Raw genomic sequence first — 27633 nt, 5'->3', positions numbered from 1 at the left:
ATAAGTACATAATTATTATCAAAAGTTACTTCATTGCTTGTCACCAGGATTGAGAATACAGTCAATGGATTCTATTATTTAAAAGATTCATGAGATGATCACAGACTCTACAGCTAGAAATAAAACAATTTAAAGAGAAGTAGCCTTGAAATTCAGGTTTTACATGTAACTACATGAATATAGATCCACCTCCCTCAATTAGAAATCGTTTCATATGCCATGTGAAGCAAAATACTGTAATATAATTTTGAAATATTATATTATTTCAAAATAATAATTTTGAAATATTATTTTGAACAAGTAAAAGGTTTTTAAAACAAAAGTTGACTTTGACAATAAAGATGTCAACAGAAATTGTAATGACTGAAACCTTGCATTAAATTGGACCAGAGTGCTCTATGAAAAGAAAATTACCGTAACATTAAAAACATATCATAGTCAAATCTTCTTGCTTGGAAACTAATTTTCTATGAACTGCTTGCTGCCTTGAGGTTTGTATATAGTCTTTGAACTAGATGCTGCTTCTGCACATAATACCTATTTTACACTGTAGCAATCAGTTTCAGTGTTTTAATATTTTAATTTAAAGTGCAGATGTTTCTTAGCTGCTTGTGTTTGTTGCAAGGATGGGTTGTAGATGTTTTTGCCATGATATTTTCAGGTTAGGGTCCTGGTTATCATAATTAATAGTGCTTCATGAAATTATGTGTTAATAGGTACATCTATTTTGCATACACTTTAGATACTGGATATGAAGCTATGAGGTCATGGTATCCTAATCCACAGGCTTATCTCTTTAGTGTGCTTAAAGGTTTATCAGTGGTTTTCTTTATGTGGGATAGTTTTGTGTGATTGTTTCTTATTAAACAGTAATTATTCTGTAAGTTATTTCATTCTCATGCATGCTTTTGAATTTGTATTCGTTTGCTGAATAGTTATCTTCTGTTTTTGCTCTTTGGAAATGTTTGATATTTTATGCTGTTGTAGGTTTGAAATGGTACATTAGTAACTTGATTGCTGCTTTTAAGATTGTTTAATATATAAAATGTGGTCAAAATGGCTCCTGCCAGGTTTCATTGTAGAATCTTGAATGCTAATAGATGCCATTCTTTGTGATATTTCATTGAAATAGTAAAACCAAGGCATTGCTGTCTTGAAGGTCAGTTGTATTGATGGCTTAGTGAGAAAAGGTTTGTCTTCTATCTAAATAGTAATTTGTTTGCAAGGTGATGAAACATTAGAAATGTAGTGCAATCTGAATGTATGATTGCTATGCTGCTCTTTCTAAATTTTTTTGTATTTTTATTTTTTTATTACTGTTGAACTGGGGGTATGTTGTGACATTTACAAAAGTTGTTACAATATATCTTAGTTGAATTCACCCCCTTCATCTCCTTTATTTCCCTCCCTGCATTGTGCTCCTGTGTGCGTGTGCATGTGCGTGTGTATAGAGAAGAGCACTTGATTATAAAGCATGTTTTGCTCATAGTACTCACATTTTAAGATAGTCTGTTTTCTATTGCTGTGGTTGCACACTAAAGTGATGTTTGAAGACCCACAATCTGCTTAATAGACCAAGGGAAAAGACAAGCAGTTCTTCAATGTTAGATGTTGGACTCTTCCCCCCCACCCCCGGTCAACATTGCAAATATTCTTCACTCTTGTTGACCGTTGTATCTCTAGTGTCTGCATTGTCCTTAGGGCATTATAAGCTCACAATAAATATTTGTTAAGGAAATCAAACATAAGGATCATAGTAATTTTTTTTAGTAGTTACTTATTCAAGATGTTATAAGCCTTACATTTTAAGAATACTGCAAATGTAGGCTAGCCTAATTATTCATGCACGGAAGAAACATTTGTGATTGGACATATAATAGATACTGTGTCTATACTAAATGGCACTTTCTAATTTTTCTTTCCATGTAATGTCAAGTAGCTGATAGTAGTTTGACGGTTCTGGTATACTAAGTGCAGTTTTGTTGATTCTGTATTGAAATTCGATACTTAACTTTTGGTGATGATTGCTTCTCTTGGCAAAAGAAAGTTTGGGGGGAGCTTACATCTAATTGTCACATGGATATCAATTATTAGTTTGTCCGGCAATTAGAAAAACTGCAGCTTTTTAGATGTTTGGATTGTGAACAGGAATGAGCTTATTGTGGCATTTAAAAAAAATGGTTTAATGCTTATGGCTGTTTATTATTTCTAATGCTAAATATTTGTGGAGGCTCAGAAAACTTAAATATACATTTGTGGGACTTTTTTTTTTTTTTTAGAAGTTTGAAGAATTTGCTTGTTTGTTAAATATTTCATGGGAAGTCTCGTGCTTGTTCTTTATCTTCTCAATTTGCTTATATACCAGATTTAATATTGATAAACTAGATGTCAGATGTCACCACGTGTTCTTAATTATTTGCATTCTTAAAAATTTGTATTACAAATTGACGTTAACATTTTCTGGATGAGCTGATATTAGTGGATACTGGATTATATTAGTGGTTTAATATTGTCTGAGGGTTTAAATTCTGCACACGCATTCTAAAAGGACAATTATATTTTACGGGTGAACTTGAACACAGTCTATTTAAAACATAACTATGATCATTGAAGAATCAATAAAGGCAAATGCTTTTACCTTCCATGACTATTCTCATAGTGATTCTTCGCCTTTCAAAAGTTGAAGTTTCATTTTGAGATTAAAAAGTGGTGTTTTGACATTAGTACCATTGGAATTCTAGCATGTTAAAAAATGACGATGTATTCTATTTAAACTCTTTCCCTCCTGTTTTCTTGAAGATTTAATATCTGAAGCCTTTTCATGTAAATATACATAGCATAAACTTGCTAAAAATTATTCTTCAAATTCTCCATTCCCAACTGTTTCAAGAAAATAGGTCACCAACATGTCAGTTGTCAACAAATGTTCAAAATAATTCTGGTTGGTTGGCTAGTACATTGTATTTGAATAGCATAGTTTCAATATTATGTTAGATTTTATAATCTGCAAAACATTTTAAGACTCTTACGTAACTCTAAATTTAGTGCATTAACTTTCTTACTCTCCTCTTGCTTCCAGCATTTTCAGTTAGCTTTGGTTGACTGTAATCCCTGCACTTTGTCCAATGCTGAAAGTAAGTATTAAGTACCATAGTTTTCTATTATATTCAGATCACTTTATCACAAATAATAACAATCAGTTATAATAGTAAAGTTAGTGATAAATTCTGTGCAGTTATTTAGAATTGTTGAAATTAACTATATTAGTGCCATGGCTGCTTGCACCAATGGAACATGTAAGACCAGATATTATGAACAGCCTGTGTCTGAAATAGATATGCCAGTGAAGTGGGTCATTGGATTAAAATTATCTGCACTAATGAACAAGATTGGGGTATGTGTGTGTGTGTGTGTGTGTGTGTGTGTGTGTTATTTTGTAGATGAGTTGGTGGAATTATAAACAGGGTTTGCTAATCATTTAGAAAAAAGAAATATACAAAGATGCTCACTGATTCTGATGTGTGGTATTAAAATTACTGGCAATTAGGAAAACATGCTTAAAGTTTTTATTATACTCTTACACATTGTGTATAAAGTTTGAGGTGACAGTTCTCACTTAATTCTTTTGTGAAGTATATTCTGACATAGTAGTTTTGCCTCAGTTATTTTCTACTTCAATATAGATTTCTTAATAAAAGCTGATTTAATGTTTTTTTTATCAGTAAATATATTTTGGTGTATTTGTTTACTTAGTGTACTTTAAAGTATCCAATAAATAATTTAACAATACCCTGCATTCAAGCTTGATTTTTAACAATCGTTCTTGCTTGAAAAATAAAAATTTTACAGTGTAAGAAAAATTGAGTAAATCTAAATGAAAATTTTAAATCATGTGGAAATCATTGCCTCTAAGCCTGAAGCAGCAAAGGGAGCAGTTATGCAAAGAACGAGCAGGCATATTTAGTGCCTGCAGAGTGTGCTTCTCAGTCATACTCTGGTCTCCTGCTTATGCAACAGTATTAGACAAATACTATTGAAGCAGTCTCAGTGTTTAGAAATGCCTAAGGAAATTGTTGGATCAATGGAAAAGCTGTAGAGTTTTTACTATAACATGGATTGACAAAGAATGAGAAGGCTGGGTGGGGGGGTAGCGCTCAGTGGTACAGCACTTGCCTAGCATTTATGAGGCCTGGGTTTCATCCCTAGCACCTCCAAAACCCAAAAAGTGTAAATTATATAAAGTAAAGTAAGCTTTAAAAACATTTCTGTAGGAGAATTGCTTCTAGCATTATTTAAGAGGTGTTAGTTTTAGTTTATAGTTTAGAAAGTAGAATCATGGTGATGTGAGACTTCATTATAAGGTTGTCTCATGATAAAATAGTTGTTTTCTAGTATTAATTTTGTTACTTCTAAAAATAATATATCAGTCTTTGAAAAAAAGTTTAATTTCACAACCTTTTATGGCAATATTCCTTAAAAGTTTTCATCTCAATTGAGACTTGCCCAGTGGAGCTTTTTCTTACACCGTTATGCTCTACTTTGAAGAGGACTTTAAAGAATACAAATGTATAGTGTTTTTCAGAATACAAAAGATGACATTGGATTTAGTAATTCATGGGGCAATGAGGTACTTTTCATACTGTCTAGTACTATGTCTAGAGGAAGTTTGGGGGTAGTAGTAGAATGCCAGCTCGACGATGTTGGTACCTTCCACCCCAACCATGTTTATTACAGGGATAAGATTTAGAGAAATGGGCATAGATTTTTATATGTCTTCCTCACTCGTAATCTCTAAGAGTCTCCCTCCAATGATGTAATGAGCAGAGATTTCACTGGAACTCTATAGGAGAGCTGCACTGGAGTAGGGAGTAAAGAAGAAGAAAAGCCCTTAGTTCATGTAGGTAAATGGGATGTATGTATCTTCTTTATAACTTCAGTTAATATTTTTGTATGTTTTTCAAAAAAACTTTTTCATCTTTTGATGAAAAGGTGATGTTTTTATTCTGCCATAATATTTACTTAATATGTGATATTTAATTCATGGAGATAAAGTACTTTTGACACAAAAATATTATTTGATTTTAAAGTTCATTATGCACTTTGTTTTGTTTAGATTGTGTGACAAGTAACTTATATCAGAAGTGAATAAAAAGGCAGCCTTCCAGGCCTTGCCTAAGGTATCTGAACCCTAATCTCAGGAACCTGTATTGTTAACAAGCCTTCCAAATGAATCTTAAGGGAACCAGTGGAGATATGGAGAATTCAGTGTACACATCACAGTGAGAACTTGATACGATAGCTTTAGATCTTGTTATTAAAATCCATGGAAACTTTTTTTTTTTTTTTAAACTGGGGTTTGAATTTAGGGCTTTGCACTTCCAAAGCAGGTACTTTACTGCTTGAGCCACACCTCAGTTCATTTTGCTATGCTTATTTTGGAGATAGGGTCTAGTGAACTGTTTGCCCAGGCTGGCCTCAGAAGCTAATCTCAGCCTCCCAAGTAGCTAGGATTTCAGGCATGAGCTACCTGTGTCTGGCCCATGTAAACCTTTTGCATATAATTTTGAAAGAGTCCTTGAAATCCAGATAGATAGAACATAAAAATGAGATTTGTCATTCAAGAATGAAAATCGTATTTAAGTATCCAATTTTGATTCCTGGCTCTTTTGCTTTTGTCAGCTAATTTCTGTGCTTGTGCTATATTGTCCAGAAGAGCTGCAAATAAAATCCGAAATACTCTGCTTGTCTTATTTTGAACATAAAATTGTTAATCTTGGGCCTGTTTACTTCTTGTCCTCCAAGTTGTTTATTTTTTTTGCCCAGTCAGGTCTGGACCATAATCTCTATTTCTGTCCTCCTATGGGGCATATACCACTACAACCAGCTTTATTGGTTGGGGTTGGGTCTCTTAAACATTTTGCCTGTGCTGGCCTCAAATTGTAATCTTCCAGCCTCTGGCTCCTGAGTAGCTGGGATTATAGGTATGAACAGCCATGCTTGCCTTTTTAAAAATCTTAAAGTTTTAAATGAGGAAGCTGTCTTTAATTCTGAAGAAGAAAATCAGTAGCTCATTTCCTTTGTGTGTTATTAGTAGTATCATACTTGTGTATTACTTCTTTATAAATATTGTTTATATGAAATATGGCATACGAAAAAAATCTAACTTTTTAGTTGTAATTTTTTAAAATTAAAATTTGGCGTTACTATAGATTTTTACTTGTATCTCATTTTTTATATATTGTGTTTTCAAATGTATAGGTTATAAATGTTTTCTCTATTTGCTTAATGTTGCCATTTTGAACTTTGCAAGACATATACTCACTTGCTATAGCTATTATCACTAATAATTACCTTGACAGAATTTTTATTTGATAATGACCAACAATGAATACATACTGTTTTTTATGTTTTTTAAAATATACTTTGCATATTTTACTAAAAGCTAATAAAAGTAATATATGTTCCTCTACTACTGAAGTCTATATAGTGTGGGCCATACTTATGTTTTATATTTTATGTTATTTTTACCTTATTTACCCCAAACCCTGCTGTATTGTTACTGATTTTTATTTTCCATCCTTTGCAGTTCAGTTTCACATTGCTCACTTATATGAAACCCAGGTAAGTGTTTTAACTTACCTAACTTAAAAGAAACAGATAAAAATCATCACTTATATCATGCTTTAACAAAATTTAATAGATAGTTTAATAGAGTTTTGGTCATTACCTCTTACATAAATTTTATATTTTTTACTTATTAAATGTGGTCAAGATGTTGCTCAGTGAAACAGTTATTAGAGTGCTTGCTGTACTCAGAGAAGTTTCATTCAATATGACTTTCCCTCTAAACTTGATTTATAAGCTCATGTGGCTAAAAAAAGAAAAATCAAAATTCCCATGCACGTATTAATGCAGCTCAGTTGATGAAGGGAATCTCTCAGTCAGTTCCACATTATTATTGTCAATTGTGTTTAAATTGTGTGATCTGCTGAGTGTTTTTTTGCCCTTAATTTTGTGAAAATACTCCTGCAAAAGCAAATGGTGCCCCAAAAGCAAGGTAAAAGTTAATGGCATTCCTCCTCAGCCAAAAAGGGCATTGCAGTGTACTTAGGTTAAATGATTAGTGAATATTTGAGATTTGTTGAAAGGTGGCATGTCTTTAGTGAAAGTTGGTGGTGGTATGGGGCAAACAATCAAGCTTCCACAGTATAGTACTGAACACTACGCATCTTGAGAATGTGCAGGTTTTTCTTCAGTGGTGCTCTACTTGAAACCATATACCTATTATGGATACCAAAGGGTCTACAGTAATTACCTTGGTCTCTCTTGAGTATTTAGAAATATTATGAATAACACTTTATAAGAATTGTTAGTTCATTTTTTAACACTCTTGTGACTGACAAGCATTAATTTATTGCCAAAGCATTGTAGACCTATCTTGTCTATCTTATCCTAATCCAAAAATTCTAAATAAAGAAAAATAAACTTGACTAGTACAGTAAGTCTGTCGTAAATAGGCCAGGGTTTATTTCATGAAATCAAGGATAATTGAGTGCTAGCAATTTGTTATCAAAATAAGCAAAAATCACTGTAAAGAAAGCTAACAATATTGTGAAGGAGGAAATGAGGAAGTTTTTTTTTAATGAAATTAATGAGGGGATGAACCAAATTGGGGTATAATATATGTATATATGGAAATGTCACAACGAAACTCCATGGGTAGCTATCATAGCTACCATACACTAATAATAATGTCATTAATGCAAAGAGGAGAGAGAAACTGTAGACTTAATTATAATCAGTAGGCCATAACTTTGGTAATCTGAAAAAAAAATTAACAAAATAGATAAACCACTAGCTAACTTTGTCAAGAGCATAAAAGGAAGAGAAAGTAAGAATATACAAAATAATATAACTATGGAAATAGAAGAAATTAAAATAATTACAAGAGACTATTTTGCGCCTGGCATGGTGTCCATACCTTGGAATACTTACTCCGGTGGCTGAGGCCGGAAAATTGGGAGTTTGAGGCCAGCCTGGGCTACATAGTAAGACTCTGGGGAGAGAGAGAATGGGGAGAGGTTGGGGAGACTACTTTGCACACCTCTTTGTAAAACCTACATGAGTTAATGAATTGAACTATTAACCAGGGTAATACAGGTTAGCAAGATTGACCCCATTAGTATTTGAAAAATTATATAAAGCTAATTTTCATTTAAAAAGCAGAGAAAGTTATTAGTACCACACAGCACAATGCCCAGATGGTTTTGTATGGGAATTTTACCAAATCTTTAAAGACCAAGTAATTCTAATATTCTAAATTTTATTACAGCATTGAACATGAAGGAAAGCTACTTTATACCTCCCCTCTGTTTCTGTGATTAGGTTTATGAAATAGCTTTATTTCATTCATTTGTTCATTCATTCATTCATGATACTGGAAATTGAAGTCAAGGCCTTGCACTTGCCAGGCATGTGCTCTGTCACTTGAGCCACACCCCAGTCCTTTTGCTTTATTTTAGTCTGTTTTTTCAGAAAGGGTCTCATACTTTTGACTTATTCAGCCTCAGACCACAATCTTCCTTCACCTCCTGACTAACTTGGATTATAGACATGCACTACCAACTTGTGTTTGAGATGGAGTCTAGGTTTTGCCCAGGGTTGTGTCAGACTTGTATTTCCACCTTCCAAGTACCTGGGATTACATGTGGGCACTGCCACTCCCAGCCCTGAAATGAATTTTTTTGGGTGGTAGTGGCATTTGCATTTGAACTCATTGCCTTACTTGAGCCACTTTGCCAGCCTGTGAAATAGCTTTTAATCAGACCTTAAGAGAGATATGTGTTTGATCATAGTAAAGGTCCTTTCTATACTTGTTGATGTCTATAGCATATCTTAAAAATACCATGCAAATGAAAACCTCTCATTCAAAAGTTAACTATAGACCCACAGTGCTTTAATATAAAACAAATTTTATCATTTTGATGTGTATAGTTCAATGGCATTAAGTACGCTTGCATTATGGTCAGCCATCACCATTTTTCATCATCCCACACTGAAACTCTGTACCCATTAAGCATTAACTCCTTACAAACCCCTTTTACCTAGCTTCTGGCAACCACTATTCTGCTTTCTGTTTGAGTTTGACCACTCTGGGTATCTCATGAGTGGAATCATATAGCATTTGTCCTTTTGCATTTGGTGTAGTTTACTTAGCATGTCCTTAAGGTTTGAACATGTTGTAGCATGTTTTAGAATTCTACTCCCTTTTAAGACTGAATAAATTTCTATTGTATTATATACTACATTTTATTTATCCTTCCGTCTATCAATGGACACTTGGGTCGCCCGTACTTTTTGACTGTTGTGAATAATGCTACTTGAGTGTAGGTGTGTAATAGTCATTCAAGTCCCTGCATTCAGTTTTGTGGGTTTTTTTCTTTTTTCTTTTTTTGGCGGGGGCGGTATATTCCTAGAGGTGGAATATGGTAATTCTGTATTTAATTTTTAAAAAATTTATTTCGGGGGTGTTGAGAATGAGTAAGCAGGAGCCCAGGCTGGGACTGAGATAGTGGCATCAGGAAAGGAGGGCTACTTCCCCAGATGGGTACCTAAGAGGAGTGCAAAGCTTTTCAGGTCTGTGATTGTTGGGGAGACTTTGAGGACACAGGACTCTGGAGAATAGGAAACCTTTTCCTCTCTTACTCTTTTTGCTTGGCTAATCAGTGAATGTACTAGCAGTTAGATACTAATTTCTAAATACCACTCTTCGAGAAAAACCAGGGATCCTTAGGGAGAAGTGAGTTATTCTAGGACCTAGGCAGGAGTAGTACACAGCAAGCTCCGAAACGTCTTTATGTTACCTTAAAATAAGGAAGTATGCAAAGAGTAACAACGATGGGGACATGTCCAAAGGACATAGGAGGCACCTTGAGGGGTTGGGGTTCCTAATCACCATATCACAAGTTTAGAAGCAAATTACAGTAATGGAACACAAGGTACAGAATAAAATATATTAGTTCTGCCTGCCAAAAGTAATTGAATAAATAAGTGAAGAGAAAGAGATACCCTTATTAAAGAATTCCAATTAATGTATGAGGAATGACAAATATCTCCCCACAAGATACTTATTAAAAGGAACATTCTGCAAAATAAGTAGCCAGTACTTCTGTGTCAAAGCAATGGAAATCAAAGACCTGAGAATCTGTCCTAGGTTGACAGAAAGTATGGATATGGGTTAAGTGAACACAGTATGGGATTTTGGAATGGGTCCTGGACCAGAAAAATAGAACATTAATGGGACGGTGAAATTAATATATGTTCTGTAGATCAGTTAATAGTATTTATTGTTATTAATTCTGTCAGTCCTCAATTTATGTATTTTGAAGCTCTATTACTGTGTAACTAGTTCTTTATCATTATGAAATACTCATTTTATGTCTCATAATAACTTATCTTGAAACCTATCCTAATCTGATATTCTGTTTACTTCAGCTTTCTAATGTGTACTATTTGCATATCTTTTTCCATCCTTGTACTTTCAACTCATTTATGTCTATGTGTAAAGGGTTTCTCAAATACTGTATTTTTGGCTCTTTTGTAAATCTATTCTGTTAGTCTCTTTTGTTGTTATTTGTTTGGATTGCCTAGTCTGATTATATTTAATTGGTAGTGGATACAGTTGGATAAAGTTAGTTCTCATTTTTGTTATATCCTTTGTATTTATATTTTTCTGGTTACAGTCTAGATTTTTTCCTTTATATTTGGTTTTCAAGAATTTAACTAAGATGTGTCTAGAAGTTAGTGAGTGCCACTTCTGGTTTTTTGTGTTGGGTATTTTCAAGATAGGCTCACATAAAATAATCTACCCGAGCTGGCTTCAAATCTCTATCCTCGTGATATCTGCCTCCTGAGTAGCTAGGATTACAGGCGTGAGCCACTGGTACCTGGCTCTGCTTTATTCTTTTTCTCTTCTTGGACTCCAGTTACATGTGTGGTAGTCTATTATTTTCTCAAACATCTTGGATATCTTTTTCTTCTTTTCCTTCAGTCTGTATTGTCAAATTGGTGATTCTTTTAACATCCAAACTGCTATTCCATCCACCCAGTCATGTTTTTTAAACAATTTCAGATTTGTTATCTTCAGTTCTAGAATTGACTTTTGTTTCTCTATTCATTTTTCTTCTTGTGGTATGATTTCCTGATCATTCATTCTTTATGATTATGTATTTCTTATTCTCTGTGAACATTGTTAAAGTAGCTGCTTTAAAATGATTTCCTAGTTTTAACATTTAAGTGATTTCACAACTGATTTTCATTCATTTCATTTTCTTTTGAATGTGGGTAAAATTTTCCTGGTTGCTCATTAAATCTTATAATTTCATTTTTCAAACATGAATAATACATTGTAGAAAGTGAATGTTAACGTTTCCTTCTGTTTTAGCTTGATTTTATTTTTCTTTGGTTCTTTCTAATAGTTGGCTTTTATATTTTATCCAGAATTTAAACTGTGAGATGTTACTCCAGCATTATTAGAGACAAACTTTATAATCCACACTGTTAGCTCATTTTGCTTGTATACATTATTTATAATTGCTACTTAATGGTCTACTGTAAGCATCCAACATATTTTATGTTTCTACTTGCCTAGTGACATAGATCTTAACTTGGCCCCAATTTCCTGATACTACAAACAATACCATTTAGAAATCACTGGTAGGTAGCTTTCTTTTGCATATATATCCCAAGAGCAAGATTGCTGGACTGTAGCATATTTATATACCAAATTTCATGGGTAAGTCTTCTTTCAGCAGGATGTGAATATTCTCTTCTACTTACATCCCCACAGTGTTTAGAATTACCCAGCTTTCTTATGTTTGCCAATCTGAGTGTACAATGTGGTGTATCATTTAAACTCATATTTTCTGGTTTCTAGAGATGTACACTTCATATTTTTTTCACCTTTATGTGTTAGGTTTTATGTCCATTATCTGTTTTTTGCCATTTATATATGTATGTTTGTATGTATGTTCGTGGAGACAGGGTCTTGCAATGCAGCCTGGACTGACCTCAAACTCATGATCCTTCTGTCTTAGCTTCTCAAATGCTGGGATTAGAGACGTACGTGTACTACATATCCAGCTGCCTATGCTATTTGAATCAGACCTTTACTCTTCCTTATAGTTTGTGCTGTTTTTGCCATGTTCAGTAAAGTCTCACCTCAAAGAAATATTCTTTTTAACATTTTTTTCTCTTTGTACTTTTGCCTTTCATATTTTGGTCTTTAATGTCATTGCCTTTTTTTTTTTTCTTTTGTATGTGATATGAAGTAGAAATCCAACTTCATGTTTCTTGATACGATGCAACCATTTTTTCCAAAATTTTTATACTAGTGTTTGGTGGTATGTGCTAACATTTGTTGAGATAGTTCCACCATGTGGTCTACTTAAAATATAATACTGATCATAGTACTTGAAATCAAAGTATCTCCATTGTTTTAAGTTACAGTCATTCACCTGTAACTGGTTTAAGATTGTCTTTGTGAAGTAGTCTCTGCATTTTCTGCCGAGCCTGCTAGTATATTAAACCATGAGCTCATTCTTTTTCTGGGAAATACCATAATATTACTATACACTGCACCATATGTTTTGTTTTCTGTCTGTATTCTACACTATACTTTAGCCCCAGCCATTCCTGGTATGTGTTAGACATTCAACATATGTTTTTTGATTGAAAGAATTGAATGGAGTAACTTAGCTCTTATCCTTAAATAACTGTCTAATTAATGTTTTTAGACCAGATTACTGTTTTGGGGAAACTGGTTTTGCTGATGAATAAAATTTGCATAATAACTACTGATCATCTTAATAGGCAATTCTGTAATAAAATCTTCCCTGTCTTGAAATAATATATTAATTCCTTAGTAGTTTCACAAAGCTATTTACTAATCTCATTTGATCTTAGAACAACCCTATAGATGGTAAGATTGGGCATTACTTCTTTTTCATCCTTTAAACAACTAATGTCGAATCATAGTGCAATGATTTGCCTGAGGATAATCACTTGGTTAGCTAATTTTTTATTTCTACCTACTTTTTTTTGAAAAAGATTTGTTTGCTTAGACAGTTATAACTAGTATTAATAGAAACAAAGGCCACTTTGATCCATTATTCTGTCAGGTATTTTTTTAAAGTGATATTTATGAGCTTTTCTTTCACTTTGTTTTGGAGGACTGCCTTTGGTTAGACTTTATGACAGTAGTTACAGTTACTTTCAATTATGTTAATACTTTTGAGCAGAAAACTGGGTAAATGGTTACATTTTGACATTTCTTATGGAGCTTGAAATATTACAAACTGTTACACTATAGCTGTGGGAATTTTGATATATTTGAAATCATATGTGTTATAAATATTTTCATAGGGTGTTCTATGTACCAGAAACTATATCTTTAAAACTTATAATTTGGGGTGGTGGTGTACTGGGGTTTGAACTCAGGGCCTCATGCTTGGTAGGCAGGCACTCAACCACTTGAGCCCCTCCACTAACCCTGTTTTGTGTTGGGTATTTTGTGAGATAGGGTCTCGTGAACTATTTGCTTAGGCTGGCTTTGATCTGGGATCCTCCTGATGTCTGCTTCATGAGTAGCTAGGATTATAGACTTGAGCCACCAGTGCCCGGCTAAAACTTAGATTTTAATTACTTTTACACTTCTTTAGATTTTGTTAAAGTGATTTTGACATGTGCTCTATTATTTATTAAGTTTCTTGAGAACTTGGTGTTCGTAGGCAGGCAGATTATACACTTAGGTATAATCTCTCTGGTTTCATTAATGTTACTAAATAAAACTAAGATTATTTATGTTATTACTTATGTTGATGATTTTGGCTATTAGAAGTTTGCAAATTCTCAAAGGTTCATACTTTGATGATACTTTGTTACTACGAATGTTAGTTTTACTGCTGTTAGGTACTCTGGAATATGGCCTATTCAGAGCTATTTAGTGTCATAAAGAAATACCCAGTCATTGAATCATTACTCTTTTTTTTCAGTTCGTATATAAGAGGTAGTTCTTTAAAGATTATATTCATTTTATTGTTCTTTAAATATCTCTTTGTTCTTTAGAGGAAGTATCATTCTGCAAAGGAAGCTTATGAACAACTTTTGCAGATGGAAAACCTTTCTGCACAAGTGAAAGCAACTGTCTTACAACAGTTAGGTATGTAATAGTATAGATTTACTCTATTATAGGCGTTTCTCTTTGTTTTTCAGAGTTGATAAAAATTAATCTGGACCCAACATTTCCACCCGCAACCAAGGATTTTACATCTCACTGTTTACCTGAGGATAATTCTTTAATGCAAATGATCCTTTTGATTTCTCAAAATTATTCCCTGGTATCTAGCCTGTGGGTGATAAGGATTGAATTCTCCCTTTGTTACCACATATATGCTTACCACTCAGTGAAGTTCAGTGATTTGCCTACAGTCACCTAGTGGTTGGTGAACTCCCCTTCATAGCTTTATCAATATTAATAACTAAAACATTTTATGTAAAATTTGCAGAGCATCCAGTACTATAGTTTTTATAAGCATGCACTTCTGTTCTAATCTAAAAGTCATGTGTTGCTATCACCAAGAAGATAGTGAAGAAACTCTAGTCCAGCATTTAATTTTGTTGCCTAATTACTGAGTCTTACTTCCTTTCTTTATTTTGCATTATAGTTGTCTTTTCACTTTTGCTTGTTTTTGGTCTGAGAAAATCACTTATTAAATTTGAGCCAACATTGAATATGGACATTTTAATAATGTAACTATTTTTACATAATTTTAAAGTCATTTTAACTTAGACTTATTAATATATCACTTGATCAACTGTATACAATGAACACATTGCCTTGATATAAAACCTTTGTTTTTAGCTTTTAATGTTATCCATTCGAATTTTACTTATCTGTACTGTTAAGAATTATGAAAATACCTTGTTTTTTTTTTTTTTTTTTTTTTTTAACTTGATGGTACTGGGATCTAAACTCAGCTATTCTACAACTTGAGCCACTCCCCTAACCCCTTTTGCTTTAGTATTGCTCAAGTTGATGCCTAGACTGACATTGAGCACAAATTCTCCACTTTACTGGGATGGCAGGTGTGCACCACCGTGCATGGCTTTATTGGTTGAGATGGGGGGGCTCATGAACTTTTTGCCCAAGCTAGCCCTGAACTGCTGTCTTCTAGATCTCAACTTCCCAAGTATCTAGGTTTACATGCATGAGCCACCACACCCAGCTAAGCAATTTATTTTTAATGAGTCATATAGAGAGTTTTTGTAATGTGAATTTATATCTATAAATTAAAACAAGTTTATTAGTACAGTAAGGAAAAGCTTTGATTTTTACATAGAAAGAACCAAGTATGATGCTTTTAGGAGTTTTTCTTAAGCTAATATTTGAATACGAACCATATAATTGTTCAGTTTTTAATGTATTTTAGCTTTACAGAAGAAGTTGTCAATAGCAAAAAGCATATGCACCTTTTAAATTTAAGAAACACATTTGAATAATTCTGGTTTTAGCTGTGTCTAGATTATGTTCACTTGACATCTTTACCAATGGCTTATTGAATTTCAGAGTATAAAAGTAAATTTCTCATGGCTTTGAATAGAGAATTATTTCCCCTAATTGAGTGTAATTTATGCCAACTTGCTTGTTGTTGCTGTTGGAGCAGTTCCTTTTAAAGCCTGTTACTCTAGATCTAGGAATAGCAGGAGAGATACGGGAAGAACATATGAATAAAACATGATAACTAAATCCCCTTAAGATATCTTTTGGTACACAGAAAATAGAGTAAATATCAGAAAATATGGGTCCTTATTTGTTACATATGCAAAGAACACAGCTAATTTTATACACTTCAGTTGATTTACAACTGAAATAAGATTCACTGGCAAATATAACCAAATTTTAACTTTTTGTCTTAAAGGTTTAGAATATATACTATCCCATAATCTAATCTTTTTAATACCTAGCCATCCAACTCATAGAAAAATTTATTTCTGAGGCAAACATTTGTGGTATTTATACAATTTGAATATAACATTTTTACATCCTTGAATTTTTTAAGTTGTCAAATTCCTAATAGTTTTTATATAAGGTGTAAATATATTTAGCTGGTGAGGTAGGATTGTACCTGTGTTTTAATCTGAACTCTCACTGATTATACAGCCTTCTGTTTATTTCTTGGAAATAAATATTGGATTAATAGACTGTCTTGGATATTTCCGAAATGTACATTATTTGTTACTTGCCTGGTAAATAAGTCTTAACTTTTTTATATTCTTTGTTTCATAACCAGAATTTTTTCAAATATCAATATGAGAAAATGACTATTGGTAGCCAATAGACCTTTGTTATTTATAATTTTGCTTAGTAATATATATCTTCAGAATGGACATGCTTGATTAACAGTAGATATCAAGTCACAGTTCTACTTGAAATCTAACAGTGAGTTCTACTAAATACTAAATCAATGTTTTAAAAACTTAATTTCTCTTGAATACAAGCTCTTCATTGTTTTGGCATTATTGTACTGCAAGAAACAGACTTTCTTATTGCAAGAATGGCAGTTCTAAAATTTGAGAGTGTATAGTCTGAAGTAGATAATGTATTCACTAAAAAGTATTTTGTTTTCTGCACAGTGTTCTTAAAAATAGAAGAATAATTAAGCAATATATGTATATGTTTTTAAATCATTTGCTATAGGTTGGATGCATCACACTGTGGATCTTCTGGGAGATAAAGCTACCAAGGAAAGTTATGCTATTCAATATCTCCAAAAGTCCTTGGAAGCAGATCCAAATTCTGGCCAGTCCTGGTATTTCCTTGGAAGGTGAGACTTAGCAGATATTTATGTTTTACTTCTATCTATTCCAGCTGAGAGATTTCAATTACAATCTAAAATGATAGTTTACATTTGTATCTTTAACAGTGTATTTTCTCTTTTAAATATATTATAAGAAAGATTCCTGAAAGATAAATAACAGAAGAAAGCTTCTAACTGTGGTGATTTTTCTCATAGCATAATCTGGTCTGACAGGATATTTCTCATTCTCGTTGTTGGGTTTCATTTGACCTGAACTTTTGCTAATTTTTAAAGTTACCAGATAATAATTTTTCAGTGAAGTATTTAAATGCTTTTCCTTATGATTTCTAGTATTTTCTTTTTATAACAGAGAACTTCTCATCTGCCTATTGACCACTAGTAGCCAGAAGAACCTTCTTCTTTATGATTTTGATTAGTGATATATCTTGGCAGTGAATATATTTGATCCATAGTAGATCTCAAACCTCAGTTCTCCTTGAAATCTTACAGTGAGAAAGTAGATGCATTATTATTAGATTTGTTGGAAAACAGAAGTGGCATATAGTGAAAATACTTTTCTGATTCAGCTTTTTCCACAGTTTTCAAACATCGAATATATAAATTCTTTTTAGGAATTCTTTGAAATATACTTCATGTATATGTATCCGGTTATAATTTTTGGCCATAATCAGATTATATTTTGGTTCCTAATCCGTTTTTAACTTTCATGATATAGTGGAAAGATTATAAGGAGCCAGAAAGACGTGGATTCAAGCAGTGGGTCAGCTACTATTGGTGGAATCATGGATGATACAGTTAAACTTGTGAAGGCTTCAATTTCTTTTAACTTATTAATAAGTGAATTGTATTAAATCAGCGGTTCTTGGGGGTGGGATAGTCTGTTAGGGAGTGCTACTGGCATCTAGTGGGTAACAGTTGGTATTAAAGAAAAAAAATCCTGTACTGCACAGGACAATACTTTACAACAGAGAATGAGTTACCTGACTCCTAATGTCAATAATGCTGTGGTTGAGAAACCTTTGACTAGATTCTGTGCTAGTTACCTTCCTACACCAGTGATTTCAATTTTATGACTTCTTTCAAGAGTAATTTGTCAGTCACATTAAATTTTGTTTGTATGACTTCATTTTTCCTTTAAAATTTGAGAAATTATGCTTATAGGGCAGAATATTATGATGTCTCCTTCTTTAAAGGAATTGGTTACTTATTAATAATTCATAATAAAAGTTGACTAAAAAGTCACCTATTTTTGGCAGGCAGTTTCTCATCCCTCCTTGTTATGCTTGTAAAATAGTCTAACTTCGATTGCTCATAGACAAAGCTTGAGTGTCCAAAACTTGGGAGTTTTTGCAGGAGCAGAAACTACATTTTGCCTTGTTATCGTTGTATCCTTTTGCCTGACAAAATGACTATTCAGTAATGAAATAAATTCCATTTGTACTTGGAGGTAGCACCATTACTAATGTTGTGTAGTAGAGTGTGAGGCTTCATACAGTGACTGTAAAGGAGGGCTACTAGGAAGTAGGGGGTGCCTAGTCATTACCTTTAGTTTCAGGGTTTATGAAAGTTTCTTTTAATATGGATTAAAGAATGCATGCTGCAGTGCATTTTCCTTCACACCTCAGATAAAGATTAGAACTTTAATACAATAGTGTGGATATCTTTTTATTATAAGTTAATTTAAATTCTAGCTTTATAAAATTAATATATAATGAGCCATGTTTAAAATATTTTAGTAATTCTGTAGTTTTTAGCTTCAGTGAACAGTATTCCAGAAAAGGTTTTTTTGTTTGTTTGTTTATTATTTACTTTCTAAGCCACTGACATGTTTTTAATTTGATCTTTTGTGATATTTTTCCAAATATATAATGTACTTTCCTGACTTCCCTAATAAGGGTTACTTAGCACAATTCAACTTGCATTGAGGTTTAAGATGATCATTTTAGATATTCATTATTTTTCATCTGTAATATAATTCTGGTCTGTTTTAAATGTTCTTAGATGTTTACTTATCCTATTTCACTATCTTCTAGTCTGTTGGCTTCTAATCAATTTTATTGTGAGAAAGTCTTATAAATAGTATTTTAGAAGTTACTAAAGCTCCAAATAAAGACCTCAATTGTTACTATGAAATTTTGGAATTTGATGACTAATATTTCTCAGGCGTTTTATTACTTACAGGTCTGTGTTGAATATTGAATGTGCTCATCTTTTAGCATCTGTATATCAAACTGAAATTGTAGTATGGCATTCTGCTAGTCCCAGTCATTGACCATGTTATCACAGAACTTTAGAATGTTAGAGCTGGGAGGGACCAGGGAGGTCACCTAGTTCACCCTATAAACCTTGCCATTTTACAGATGTAGAAAGTGGATTTAGAGGAGTAAAATGTCTTGCACAAAGTCACATAGGTTTAAGAGCAGGGACTAGATGCTCTCCCAGGGCTTTTTCAGATACACAAGGCTATCTCAAAGGAACATAGTTAAGTTTTATAGATTAAAATGGTTGGTGATTGGACTGGGGCATTTCTATTTTGGGTACATTTTGGTTTCCTACTTTGTAGGAGTGGAATTCACATTGGTTTTAGGAAGTACTGCTTATTTCTCCCAGTGGTTAGGCAAATTTGTCTGTAAATCTGAGATAATGGCTTTGATTTAATACCACCACCAGCAAAACAAAAGGAGTGTGTTTTTTACTATCTCCTAAGCATTCCCTTTTCCTCTGGTGTCTGTCTTTGGCATTATTACTGATATCTCACAAATTCTCTCTTCATTGAAGTTTGTTGTCTGAAGCTGCTTTCTCTGTCTCAGTTGCTAACATTTCTGATACTGCCCAACCGATAAGGTTCCTTAGGCTTACTTTTTCCTTGCTCATAGGTGTCCTCTCCTATATTCTGCTATTCCTATATTGTTTTATATTCCAAATTAAAAATATATATCTATAAATTAAATTCCATGTAAATTCTAAATCAAGATTTCTACACCTAAAGCTTTTTAAAATTCCATGACCACATCTATTCTTTACCTAATATTTCCCATTTTAATGTCCTTACCATGTGTCAAAATCAGCATATTTCAAATCACACCCATATTCTTTTCCAAACCAGCTTCTTTTCTTTTCCTGTTGCCAAAAATAGCACTATCCTCCAAACCCCTTTTGGAGGGCTGGAGATTAAACTCAGGGCCTTGGGCAAGGTAGGCAAGCACTCTACCACTGAGCTATACTCTCTCTCTGTCCTATTTAATCAGGCTTAAAAACTAAGTTGTAATCCCCATTTTTGTGGCCATCTAATCAGTCATTCATGGAGTCTATCAGTCTTTTGGTTGCTTTCTTCTCATCTTTTGTGCTTGCTCCTTCTGTTACCTTCACCTCAACTTTGGCCTGTTGTAAACCAGTGAGTATAAACATCCGCTTTTTAACTGTGCACAACTTATTTTCTTTTCACTCTATTTTACACATTATTAGAAGACTAATCTTCTGTAAAGTGCTTCCATCATGCTCTTCTCCTTGTTAGGAAAACAAACTTCAGGGTATTCTTGAGATAGATTAAAAATTCTCTACTGGTTTGTATCTGTGCTTTCTTATAAATACATTAGCATTTAGTGATACTGTTCAAATCTATTTGTAATACCATCTTTTATCTTCACTGCCTGAATCAGAAATTCTCATACTTTTAGATTATATCAATCAGAAGTTTAAAAAAATAATCATGAGGATAAAAATACAGTGTCTGGGCAAGTTAGGGTGTTCAGTTTCTTTTTTCCCTGTCATTTATTTAGAGCCAGTGTTATTCAAAAATCAGTGAATTACAGGACAAATACAAGTTTATTGGAAAACTTCACACATACACACATGCAACATATGTTTTTCTGTGTTTGCTTGGCAAAAATATCATACTGACTGGTATTTGGGAATCACTGATCTAAATAATAATAATTACTGCATATGTCACTGAATATATGTAGTTGTATTTATATCCCTTACTCTTATCCTTTCCTGAATCCTGCAGTGGATGAGTCTTCTTATTTCTGTGCTGGCCATTTGATATGGCATTGTGACATTTATAATATCTTTAGTCCTCAACTAAATTGTAAGCTCCTTGAAGACAGGGACTGGGGTTCTGTTTTTATGTTTTTCCTTTAGTGCCAAGCACTAAGAAGATAATTTCTGTATTTATAATTTCAGCTGCTGTCTCTATATCCATCAGGTACATCTGCATTAAGGAAATGGCAGGTTCTTAAAACTTTAATCTTACTTTGCTATTTTTACAAGTCATGAAATGTTGTATTTCACTCTACTTGGTACTATTTTTGATAATTAGTTTGAGATTAACTATATTCCATATGCATTTTTTATGAATTAAAGAATTATTGCCCTCTTATTATTTGAGAAGAGACAATTAAGTATAACTCATCAAGTCTTATTAACATACAGTGCTTTTGAACGCTATATTCTGTCTGCATTGGAAACTAGAGATCAAGATACATTAAGTAGAGTGGGGAGGGGCCGGTTTCAACTATCAATATTATATCTAAGTGATAGAGTGTGCATTTATTTTAATAGAGGTCATTAATGCAGCATGCTTTATCATCTATAAGACAGACTATAATATAGCTTGTTAAGGTGATAGTTCTACATTATGGTATATATACGTACATAGTGTATATGCACGTACATAAAATTATTAGCTTACTAGATTTTTAAAAAAACCTTTGATAAATAGTCCTTCCTTTCAGTAAATAAATCTAATTAGTTTCAATATTAATAGAATTTTCTTGCTTTTTCCCTCCCTGCTCAGGTGCTATTCAAGTATTGGAAAAGTTCAGGATGCCTTTATATCTTACAGGCAGTCTATTGATAAATCAGAAGCAAGTGCAGATACATGGTGTTCAATAGGGTAAGACTTTGTATAAAACTAATGGTAATTTAATTAATATGCAAAGGTGGTTGAATCATATACAATGTACTTCGTAATTTAAATCATACCATGAAACTAAGCAGTTGCTCTTAGTTGACTTATTATTCTTTTTTCTTAATTTCTCTTCCTAGTGTGCTGTATCAACAGCAAAATCAGCCTATGGATGCTTTACAGGCCTATATTTGTGCTGTACAGTTGGACCATGGCCATGCTGCAGCCTGGATGGATCTAGGCACTCTTTATGAATCCTGTAACCAGCCCCAGGATGCCATTAAATGCTACTTAAATGCAACTAGAAGCAAAAGTTGTAGTAATACCTCTGCACTTGCAGCACGAATTAAGTATTTACAGGTAAACTTCTTAGTAGCAGTTATTTTAATATCACAAATTTCCCCAGGACATTCAGGCAGGGGGAGGGTGGCTGGAAAGTTTGTCTAGTTGTGTTTCGATGTCTATAATCTGTTTCCATATCTTGTAAACATACCATAGCTTGTAATATTATTTTACTTTTCATTTTAAGTAAGATATGCAGTATTTTAAAAGATACTCTTTTTGCACATTTACGCTGTTGATGCATATTAATTTACATAATTTTTTTCTATGTACTGTCTGCATTTTTAAGTTGTCATAGCATTTTAAAGAAAAGAACACAAACACTGTCTTTCACTCTTGCTTGGAGTTTCATGAGAAGACAGCTATGAGAACTCTGAAAACAGAGCTCAGCTTTGTTTTGATTCTCACAAAGGTTTATATTCCGGTTACCCTCTTCATACTTAGTAATCTTTTTAAAGCCCCAAATTTAGAATCTATTTTCTTTTAAGAACAATTAGCTATAGCATTTAGGAAGATTTAGTGGACTTGCTCTTACTTAAGTAGGCTTGTGTTAAATTTGCTTTTTACATAATTTTTCCTAGGCTCAGTTGTGTAACCTTCCACAAGGTAGTCTACAGAATAAAACTAAATTACTTCCTAGTATTGAGGAGGCGTGGAGCCTACCAATCCCCGCAGAGCTTACCTCCAGGCAGGGTGCCATGAACACAGCACAGCAGGTGAGAAGTTGGGTTATGTTCTGCAGGTGCCCAGCTTTAAGGGTTCTTTGCAATCTGTAGTGGTCAAGCTTATTTTAACTAAGCACAGGAGGCTTTTATTAATGGAAAGCCTTTTGATTTAATTGCAAAAGGGAATCCAGATCAAAATAAAATTCCCTCTGATATGGGAAGAAATTTTGGGGTACCAACTTAGAACCTTTGTGCATTTTCATGATTTTGAAAGATTTCTTAAAATAATGCTGCAGTGGTTTATTTAATTTTTAAAGCAAGTTTTTCAAAGGAAGGTACACATTCCTCCATTGATTATTCATTTGATTTTGATTTTCAATAATGGCAATCAGCGATGTCCACATAACTGAAAAATGTGCAACTTGTAAAGTTTTATAATTTGAAGGAATGAATTAAGAATATATAGAACCCTATTTTTGTCTTCCTTCTGTGATTCTTAGGCATGTAAACCTCATCATCCAAATACTGAACCTGTATTAGGCCTCAGTCAAACACCAATTTCACAGCAACCCTTGCCACTACACATGATTCCTTCTAGCCAAGTAGATGACCTGTCCAGTCCTGCCAAGAGGAAAAGAACATCTAGTCCAACAAAGGTATATGTTTTAGAGAAATAGAAAATCCCAATCAAAAAAGAAGCTCCAACTGCCCTGAAATTGTGCAGTTTGAACATCTGCTGTCCTTTACTTTAAATCTGTGGACATCAAAAGAGTGAAAGGTTTGAGCTTTTTTATCCCAAATTCTTAGAATCATGTTAAATAAAGAACGTAGGGATATATTTGCATTCATCAAATCATTTTATTCATCTCCCTGCCGTTAAGATCTCAGCACACTTTTCATCATCACTTTTTACTGACATTGAAATAAATTTAATGTTGGATCTAGTTGACAGTGTGGTTTTTAGGCTAGCTATTTGGGCCATAGTTTAGGGGTGGGCCTTTTTGGGTGGCTTATTAATGAATCAATATATTTTTAAATTTATTATGTCTAAGTTTAATATGCATGTAAAGTTAATTTTTAAAGAATGTAATAACATCTATTTGTATGTAAATATTCCAATTCACACTCCTTTGGTCTCCATTAGTCATTATTGTTAACTCTATGAACTGTACCAAATATCCTTTAATTTTTTTTTTTTTTTTTATTATCAATTTTCCTCAGAATCCTTCTGATAATTGGAGTGGTGGCCATGCTGTGTCACATCCTCCAGTACAGCAACAAGCTCATTCATGGTGTTTGACACCACAGAAATTACAGGTATAGAAGATACGCTTTTGATATTGTTTTTCCTATTAAAAAGGAGCAGAGGTAGTAAGCTGGCAGTAAACTCAATATATATGTAAGTGAAACGAGCCCACATTTACCAGAATAGTAGATATAATTCATTCTTTCCACTTGATTTTAGTTTTTTTTTTAAATGGATAATACATCCATTTTGTTCAAACTTCATAAAGAATGAATATAGAGTATATAGGGTAAAGTCATCTTGAATCTTCTGCCCTTAACTGTTCAGTTCCCATCCTAACAGATAGTGTTACTAATTTCTTACCTCTTTCCAGAGATAAGGTGCACATGTACAAGCAAATACGCATATCCCCTCTCATTTTTCTCCCTTTTTATGCAAATGATAAAATACTATGCACAAGTATTTGTGATTTCACTTTCTGCCATTTCAGTTTCCTGTAGTCACCTATGGTCCTAAAATATTAAATGAAAAATTCCAGAAATAAACAATTGACAACCATTAAATTACCCCATTCTGAGTGGCATAATGAAATTCCACTCTATCCCACCAGGGATGTGAATCATCCTATTGTCCAGAATATCCATACTGCATATTCTACTTGGGTCATCTCATTTATCAAAATGACTGTGGCAGTATTGTAGTGCTTACATTCTATTTAATAATGGCCACAAAGTGCTTCTTTTCAGTGAAAAGGTAAAAGTTCCCGATGTACTAAGAAAAAAAAAAATCATCTGAGGTTGAGAAGATCTGCAATAAGAAGGAATCTCTGTGAAAAGGCAAAAGAATTTTACTGTTGCACCTCAAACTATGAAAGTTATGGCCACAGTGTGTGTAGCCTTGTTAGGAAGGAAAAGACATTAAATTATAAGTGCATGGTAGATGTGTGGTTTCAGGCATGTGCTGAAGGGGTCTTAGAAAATATCCCCCTTAGGTAAGGGATTTGATGTATGCTATTAATAATACATCTTACAAACTTTTTGGTGTCAGTATATAAAGAGTTGCCTTGTTTCATGGTACTGTCATGTTTCTTTAGATATTACAATAAAACAAATCACTAGGTGGACATTCAGTTGGTCTTTAAAACTTTCCTATTCAAAACAGTGCTGCTTTGAACATACTTAGCATATTGTACTTTTAAGCTTGAACTTTCTTTATGAATACTGAAAAGTGCTATATTAATGAGTAAAATTTCATGCCCATCTTTCCCAAACATCACATTATAGTAAATCACCTTCAGATTAATGCTTAGTTCTTACTCAGTTTTCTTGAAGCATTTTAAAGAATCTCATGTTGGGTTTGATGATTGTCGTTGTGAAATCATTGTCTTACCAGATACTGATTCTGAGGTTATTAATTATTTCAGAGTAAGATTGCTCAGAATTGTTAGCTTGTTTCTTAGATATATCTGACTGTGTTTATCTTTTTTCTTCTTCTAGCACTTGGAACAGCTCCGTGCAAATAGAAATAATTTAAATCCAGCACAGAAATTGATGCTGGAACAGCTGGAAAGTCAATTTGTCTTAATGCAACAACACCAAGTGTGTATAGCATTTTTTCCCTAAAACTTGTTGGCATTTTTTGTGTTTTAATTGACTGTAACATCATTTTAGAGCACATTCATATCCATGTCTACTTTCTACCAGTGTTTGATAGAATTGAGTGATCTGTACTTCAGAATACTGGTAGTCCAGTTGTTTTTTGTTTTGTTTTGTTTTTTAGCAAAAAGTGACTATAAGTTAAATTTTAAACACATTCAGTTTTTACTCATTTACATCAGATTTCACATGTATTTTTCTTTAGTACTGAATAAACTATACTAATCTGAGTTGAGGTTTTATAGGATTATTTAGTTTGGAGGATTTGTCATGTACATTATAGAATGAATAAGTCCCCCATTTTGTGATTGAGGAAAAGACCTATAAATTCCGGAGTTGTTTTCCATAAATTTTCAGGTTTTCTTCTGTCCTTTCTAGTGGGATGTTTCTTTAAAATGAAATACATATATCTGCTTTCCCTAGGAAGCTTGTGTATAAGCAAATAAACACAATTTCTTGTTTTTAATGTTGCTAATTTTCAACCTAGAGAAATAAAGTGTTAAGATTATTCATCTTCACCTTCTGATTTTCTCCGTTTATGGACCACATAAACAGCATTTACTTTTCATTTATTTTTGATAGATGAGACAAACAGGAGTTGCACAGGTACGACCTACTGGAATTCCTAATGGGCCAACAGCTGATTCATCACTGCCTACAAACTCTGTCTCTGGTCAGCAGCCACAACTTGCTCTGACCAGAATGCCTAGCGTCTCTCAGCCTGGAGTCCGCCCTGCCTGCCCTGGGCAGCCTTTGGCCAATGGACCTTTTTCTGCAGGCCTTGTTCCCTGTAGCACATCACGAACACTGGGAAGTACAGACACTATTTTGATAGGCAATAATCATATAACAGGAAGTGGAAGTAATGGAAACGTGCCTTACCTGCAGCGAAACGCACTCACTCTACCTCATAACCGCACAAACCTGACCAGCAGCGCAGAGGAGCCGTGGAAAAACCAACTATCTAACTCCACTCAGGTAATACACTCACTGCATTATTGGCCTCCCACAAAATAGTTTGCCTTTATTTTGTTTTGATCATTTTCAGAGAAGAAGAAATGTGCAAGAAACTTTTTATAAGAATGTTATAGTTTCACAATATTATTGCCATGTTGTGATTTAGTACTTATGTATATGAGTATGCTTTCTTTTCTTCTGTAAAATTTCCACAGAGATTATCTGGGAAATTTACAAGGAGAGAAGAAAAATTGTATCATACCCCCAAATCCACTATTTGCAGTGACATTTTAAGCAAAATGCGCATTTCTGTAGCAGTAGATAGTCAGCATTTGGGTATATTTGGAAGTTAGAACCAATAGCATTAGCTGATAGAATGGGATATGAGAACAGTCTCAGCTATATCTTGACAAATTAGAAAGATGAGTGAGAATGGATGTGATCTCCAAGGGGTGAGGACAGATGGAGAAGAGAACTCAGGATTGCGCCTTGGGGTGTTCTAATATAATAAGCCAGGAAATTGAAGGACCATTGATGAATAGAAAATGATTGACCTGTGAGGTAGCCAGAGATCCGCTGAGGTAGTAGGAGATCTGTGAGAATGTGAGTGATGCCCTGGAAGCCAAATGAAGAAAGTTGAGAAGGGAGGGGGTGGGGGCAGGGGGGAGAAATAAACCAAGCCTTGTATGCACATATGAATAATAAAAGAAAAATGAAAAAAAAAAAAAAGAAGAAAGTTGAGGAGGAGGGTATGATCAAAGTACATATTAAATAACGCTCTTAGATCCATTAAGGTGAATTTGATCATCTGAGGTATTTGATGACATTGGGAAACTACAGGGTACAGGCAAAATCTACCCCATGCCTATGATTTTTTTCTCAGGCAGTGAGCTAATTTTTAAAGGGTTGAGAAGACAAAAACAAAGAAGAATGTGTTACACTATACGACCTACAAAGCCCAAGTATTTGCAATCTGAGTGAC

At 33.5% G+C, this 27633-nt stretch overlaps 1 protein-coding gene across 6 annotated transcripts in view; it reads left to right on the top strand.

The window, feature by feature from the left end:
• Kdm6a (lysine demethylase 6A) overlaps positions 1-27633 on the top strand; it is a 198442-nt gene that overhangs the window by 128852 nt on the left and 41957 nt on the right. For 2 of the 6 annotated variants that reach the window (XM_074062343.1, XM_074062347.1), the window contains exons 7-17: positions 3080-3134; positions 6587-6621; positions 14125-14218; positions 16757-16883; positions 21676-21774; positions 21927-22146; positions 22710-22844; positions 23294-23449; positions 24015-24110; positions 25536-25637; positions 26277-26672. In XM_074062343.1, coding sequence (XP_073918444.1) covers positions 3080-3134; positions 6587-6621; positions 14125-14218; positions 16757-16883; positions 21676-21774; positions 21927-22146; positions 22710-22844; positions 23294-23449; positions 24015-24110; positions 25536-25637; positions 26277-26672 — 1515 coding nt within the window. The remainder of the gene's footprint in view (positions 1-3079; positions 3135-6586; positions 6622-14124; positions 14219-16756; positions 16884-21675; positions 21775-21926; positions 22147-22709; positions 22845-23293; positions 23450-24014; positions 24111-25535; positions 25638-26276; positions 26673-27633) is intronic. The other 4 variants (XM_074062348.1, XM_074062346.1, XM_074062345.1 and 1 more) reach the window with 3 other exon arrangements.

The sequence above is a fragment of the Castor canadensis genome, chromosome X, assembly GCF_047511655.1.
Source record: "Castor canadensis chromosome X, mCasCan1.hap1v2, whole genome shotgun sequence".
Lineage (NCBI taxonomy): Eukaryota > Metazoa > Chordata > Mammalia > Rodentia > Castoridae > Castor > Castor canadensis.
This window is presented reverse-complemented; position numbering and strand designations above follow the sequence as displayed.